The sequence below is a fragment of the Hordeum vulgare genome, chromosome 1H (assembly GCF_904849725.1).
Source record: "Hordeum vulgare subsp. vulgare chromosome 1H, MorexV3_pseudomolecules_assembly, whole genome shotgun sequence".
Taxonomy (NCBI): domain Eukaryota; kingdom Viridiplantae; phylum Streptophyta; class Magnoliopsida; order Poales; family Poaceae; genus Hordeum; species Hordeum vulgare.
This window is the reverse complement of record NC_058518.1, coordinates 281,592,305-281,598,181: the sequence shown is the minus strand read 5'-3', so window position 1 is coordinate 281,598,181 and position 5,877 is coordinate 281,592,305. Positions and strand designations below refer to the sequence as shown.

The following is a 5,877-nucleotide window of genomic DNA, read 5'->3' as shown; positions in this document are numbered from 1 at the left end:
ATCGGAAGCTCCCCGTCAACCGCTCAACCACAAACAAGGTGCTCCAGCTAAGAGGCCAATCTCCAAAACCATGCTTCCATCGAAGAAATTACGTCAAGAGCGTCGCCATCGCCAATCCGACAGGCAGATCTCGGTTTTCACCCGGAGACTAGAACTCGAGAGCGGGATAGGTACAAAACTCCTTGGTGAAGCCTTCAACAAGGAAGCAACATCCACAAATGTTACCGACACCCGCTAAGAGCAAGCCTTTCGTCCGAAGAAATGTGCACCTATGCCAGGTACCAAGCCCTGGATGCATCCAGCACCAGAATTAAAGACTATCGCTCCTTCCATCTCAGCGAAAGGATGACCGGCGACTCCGCTGCACACCAAAGAACCCAGTGACACAACCTGCCTAGATCGTGTTCGTCACCACCTGAGCCAGATCAGGCTCGCTCGAGAACACCACCGCACGCTCATCCAGCGAGCCTCCGTGTTGCCACCGCATCCCCAAACCCCGCGCCACATTGCCACCACCACCGGGCGCCAATCCGCTGCGAGCCGAGGCCGCCGGCATGACAGGCCCGCACGGGCCCGCTTGAGCCCAAATCCAGGATGGTCCGCCCGTGCAACACCCACCCGCGACACGCTACCCCGCCCTCACCCGACGGCCAGCCAGCATCCCCCGGCGACAAGCCACAACACGGCTGCGCCACCATCGACAAGGGGAGGAGTAGTGGTCGGCGACGACGACTAGGGTTTTGCCCCCGAGTTGCCAGAGGAGGGCGACACGGGGGAGGGGGCAAATAATGCCCCACCGCCACCCATCCGGCTTCGCCAGCGGCGAGACGAGGGAAGGAGTAGAGGTCGGCGGCGGCGACTAGGGTATCGCCCCGAGTTGCCAGAGGAGGGTGACGGGGGAAGGGGCCAAAAAAATGGCGGTCTTGCTGCGTACAGTCAACTGGGACATCAGGAGGAATAATAGCCATGGAGGTGCGCACATGAGCAAGCGGTTGCAGTGCCATGACCAACTTGTTCAGACAGGGTAGAAACTTCAATGCCAACCTTACATGGTCAGGGGCAAAGAAAAAGATGCTCTCGTATGATTATACAAGCCCACATCAGATGAAAATGGGAGCACTTATATCTAGCTAAAGGTCTTTTACACAGAAACATCATCTATGAGTAGACAAACCTTTTCAACAACTCAAAGCTATGCTATGTATGGCCATAGACGGCCCCTTTTCACGCACCAGCTCACGCCACGTTCGAAACCAACATCTGAACAGATCACTCCAAGTGACGGGTTTCCTGCCTCCACTTCTTTCATGAGTTTCGCCACGCCATCACTTCACACGGGAACCCTTGGAGATCAACAAGCAGAGATGCAAAAACCTAGACGGCTAACAAGCTACAAGCCTGCAACAAAGAGAATGAATATGATTAAATGTAACAGTAACACCATAAACAGAAAATCAAAACATTCATAGCACAGATAAGTTATTTCAAGGAGCAATTTGTGCTCCATCATTTTTGTTGCTAGATGGGCGGACAGACTGGTGGAATTGGGAGAATGGGAAAAGGAGTAACAAAACATTTTTGTTAGCAGACCACCAAAGAGCCCATTGCTAACATCTAGAAAAAAGAACACATAGTTTAAAGAGGTTACAGAACATGCTTGTTTAACATAAGGAGGCAACAGACTGAATCATGATATCCATTTTCTTCCAGATGGGATAAGATTTATCCACAGTAGAATAAATAAGTCGATACATAATGTCAGAGAGGCAATTTTTTATGAAGAATGTTCTTTTGCATTTGAAAGAAAAGATAGAATTCCTACATGCTTGTTCAAGGTAATATATTATTCAGAAATTACAATGTTGCCTTCCAAAAGTCAAGCTTTGCATAGGACAAAATCAAGTAAGTTGTTTACATCATCTGAGTCACCACATCCTTTTCTCATCAAAGGGAAAGGCCATTCGCAATCTCACATAATGTACACGCTAAGCAACGTTTAACTGTTCATTTTCTTTGTGCAAAATACTAGCTAAAGAAATAATCAACATCATTTTTTAGACAACCATTTTATCTTGGAACCCCTAAGTCCATTAAAATTCTAAAAATGAGGAGCAAAACATTTTTTCTACATTTGAGATGCATACCACCTAAGAAACTGGTATAAAAACTCAGTTTGTTGAAATTACTTCAATGTCAAACACTTAGCTTGAGGACTTCAGGCCAATAGCGTAAAAGACACCAAGATCACAAGAAGGCTTGAAAATACTATAATGGCAATACAGGAGAGCAAGCACAAAAGTGCAGAGCTGAAAAATGAAGCATGAAGACACGTTAAATAGTTGTTTGCTAGTTACTGCAGCCCATGGTTCGGTAAGCATCAAAGTGGTAATAATTGGAAAACTTTTAAGATTCTGTCGCAACAGAACAATATGAATACTAAGAAGAATGAGTGAGATAGCTTAGAGCATCTATAACCGGACCCCCCATACCTGCCCTAAAAGCCTGGACGGGCTGTCCTGTCAGTGTCTCGACGCGAAAATGCCACCCAACCGGGCGCCCAAATCCGGCCTAAACACCCGGACGACCCAACCGGGCGCCCCAAATCCGGCCCAAACGCCCGAATTGACCGGCAACCCCCATATCCAGCCCATATATGGGGCGGATATGGGGACGCCCGGACGTGGGCGCCACGTCGGATCAGCCTGCTAGGGCCCATGCCACCCCACAAAAACCCCATCACATCCAACGAACCCTAGTCAAACCGCAGTCCACACTTGTCTTCTCTGGTCTTCTCCGCTCTCCTCGTCTCCCCCCCTCCCCCCCAAACCCTACCCTACCCTCCGCTATGGTCAACTCCGTGAGCGCTCCGGCAACGAACCTGATCCCACCGACTGGACGGGCTCATCAAGGAGGAGGACGTCAGATATACCTCCGACGCCCTGGACGACGAGGAGATCGCGCTCCGACTTGCCATTGAGCGCCTGCGGGTGGACACCGGTGGTAGCTCGAGCTCCCTAACGTCCAGAGCTAGCTCCTCCACCTCTCTCCGTAGGAATGCAGGACGCGCTCGCCCTTTCCGCTTCGCGCCACTCTAGATCTGGCTAGCGGTCATCTCCCCTTTCCCTCTGGCACGCGCACCACCCGGGCAGCGATGGGTGCTCGTGCACGCGGCTCTAGTGCGGATGTGCATGCCGTAGTCGGAGGCGAAGACGGCCCGACACAACCGGCAGCGGGCAGCGGCTTTGGCAGCACCGGGCTCTTGCCACCAGCGGGCGCGGTCCATCCCCGTCGACCGAGAGAAGGCGCTACTCCGCGGTCATGAGGCTTCACCCAGTCGCCCGTAGGGATGGGGTATTTTGTCGAGCACTTGGTCGGCGCCAGTGAAGTAAGGTTGTTGGAGACGGTGAGGACCATGTTGTGGTCCATCTCACTTGCTGCTAGGGTCGAGGTGTTGAAGGAGGGCAGTGGTGTGTCCTCCCGCTCCTGCACACTGGCCTTGTGCTCGACGTCGGTGATGGTCACCACAGGAGGAACGACCTTGGCGGTTGAGGATGGGCTGATGCTAATGAAGGGTGTCGCCTACGCAGTTGTGGGTTGCTCTACCTCCTGGTGGATGAAATCGACCGCGAGCTTCTAGTGGATTGTGGTGGCGGTGTCATGGACCTTGTCGACGCTGGTGACGGCATCGATCTGGGTTGAGCACCCTGTCGAACAGGTGACAGGCGCCATCTCCGCGCAGATCGTGGGTGCGTCGTGTGCGGCTACATGGACCTCCCAGGCCTGGGTTGTTGCAAAGAGGGCGTCGGGGACGATCACAGGGATGATGGTGTCGATGGAGAGGCCGCCGTCAAAGGCCACGGCGTCCGAATGTGTCAGTGGCGGAGGCGGTGCTCCCGTGGATGGCTTGGTGAGCAGGCCCTCCTGAAGTTGGAGTTGATTGTGGATTTCTGCGTAATGTGCCCTAGTCTTCGTGTGAAGCTTGTCCAGGTAGGCCTTCAAGGCAGGATTCGTGGTGGTAGAGGTGGACGGAAAGGTGGGGGGAAAATTGAGCAGAATTTCGGATGAATTTGGGAAGGGTGGTGAGGAGGCTCTGATACCAGATGTTAGCAGCCTAATTGATATTCAATCATAGATGAAGATTACAAAGCTTCAATGTAGCAATGGAGATACAATGGCCGAAGAATAGAGGAGAGAGCTGAAGGTGGAAGAAGAGGGAGCTGTTCGTCCCGTGCCTTTTTTGATCCAACCGGATGAATTGGTTGCTGCTCTCCCTTCGTGTACTTGTAGCCAACAGCGGTGGTGCACAGCCGCGCCTGGCCCATGTGAAGCCCAAGTACGCGTATGGGCTATATGGCCCCCTAACATGTTTGTAGATGCTCTTATCCAGTTAATAAGCCCAAATGGGTTTTCTCAAAACATGAGTGCCACACAGCACACAGAGATGCATAATTAATATGAGGATTAGCGGTTTATTTCATGACAATGCTTATAGAGTGCTTTCATAAAGCAAATGTCCCAAACAAATCAGGAAACACATAGTCAGAATCAAAAATTACATTATTAAAGTAATGCTGGTCTACTGAAAATAAAAAACAAGCCGAATCCACCAAAATTTTGCATTCATTTATTATCCACTATCCTATAGGAGTAAATAACAAAAAGCTAACTCCAACAATACGTAGAACCCATATATTGGTATTCGGGCAAGCTCTCCAACGGTTAATCAGGTTGAAGCCCCAAAACCCACTGGCCACTGAATTAGTGTAGATATGTAAAAGCATACTACATATCGACACTATCACAGTGTTGATTCCAACATTTCGGCGAGCTCGCCTGGTAGCCACAATCCCGCAGATATCGCACGAATCACCCCCGTAACTAGGCATTCAGACAAACCCTGTCGCGCAACCGGCAAAACTAGCAATCCTAGTTGAAACCATAATCCATCATAACAATTGCAGCCAATGATGAGTAAAAAGGAGGGAGATGAAAGAGCACGGAAGAAAGGCCTTACACCGAGGCAGCCACTGGGGGCCTGCGGCCGTCTTTGTCTAGTGTTTCTTGCTCCGCGCGGGGTGCTTGGACCCGTCGGTGGCGAGCCTGTAGATCCAGTAGCCCTGCCACAGCACAGCAAACACCCAGGTTCAGCCCGAAACCGACCAGCGCTGACTGCTCGGAGGGGTGTCTCCGGTGGAAGGGGGTTTGAGTGGAGGGCAGAGGAGGAGGGTGCGTACGAGGGCGAGGACGTGCGCGGCGATGAGGACGACGACGACGAGGGGCACGGCGTCGAATAGGAGCCAGGGGCGAAGTGCCGGCGCGACGGCGGCTCCGCGCGCCATGGCGATGCGGCGGGCGAGGGCGCCGGGGTGGCGGAGGCCGAGGCCGAGGGCGGGGTCGGGCACCGCCGGGGTGGCGGAGGCCATTCAGATTCGGGCTGGCTGGGTCGGAGGTCTCGCCTCGTTTTTCTCGCTCGCTCGTCGCGTGACCCGGCTCGCTGTCGCTGGGGGTGCTGTTTTTGTGGGGATCCCTGCTCCTCCACCTCGCTGCGTGGCGTTGCACGGCCGGGATGGGAAGGCGGTGGTTGGATCGGATGGATCGGACTCGGAGCGGGGATGGGTCATTTTTCCCTTCTTTTCGTGCGCGGCGCGGGCGATGGGACGGAAGAGGCGCCAACAACCTCTCACCTTTTTTTTCCAGGTGCACGGCCGCACGGATGCACGGCGTACCGACGAGACGAGGACGCCCGCGCGGTGGAGTGCAACCGACGTTAGACGTTATAATGGTCGTGGGGCGCCGGCCGCCGGGGCGGTCTCGAGTGTAAGTTAGGAGGAGAGAGATTGCATGCATCGATGATTTGCATTAATGATGCATCAGCCA

At 53.2% G+C, this 5,877-nt stretch overlaps 1 protein-coding gene across 2 annotated transcripts; it reads right to left on the bottom strand.

The window, feature by feature from the left end:
- Positions 1-1,027: 1,027 nt before the first annotated feature.
- On the bottom strand, positions 1,028-5,598 carry LOC123431183. Of its 2 annotated transcripts, XR_006623048.1 has the most exons (4): positions 5,235-5,598; positions 5,015-5,117; positions 2,187-2,306; positions 1,028-1,398 (listed from the first exon to the last, which is right to left on the bottom strand). XR_006623048.1 is itself a non-coding variant. In XM_045115021.1 (3 exons), the coding sequence occupies exons 1-2, from the start codon at positions 5,421-5,423 to the stop codon at positions 5,052-5,054; spliced, it is 255 nt and encodes an 84-aa protein (XP_044970956.1). In that variant the 5' UTR covers positions 5,424-5,598; the 3' UTR covers positions 1,028-1,398; positions 5,015-5,051. The 2 variants fall into 2 exon arrangements, 1 of the variants encoding a protein (XP_044970956.1); XM_045115021.1 differs by lacking the exon at positions 2,187-2,306.
- Between the last annotated feature and the right edge of the window lie 279 nt (positions 5,599-5,877).

Coding starts and splice junctions, on each gene's coding strand:
- LOC123431183 (XM_045115021.1), bottom strand. CDS start 5,423: ATGGCCTCCGCCACCCCGGCGGTGCCCGACCCCGCCCTCGGCCTCGGC. Junction 5,118..5,234: donor CCGCGCACGTCCTCGCCCTC/GTACGCACCCTC, acceptor GTGCTGTGGCAG/GGCTACTGGATCTACAGGCT.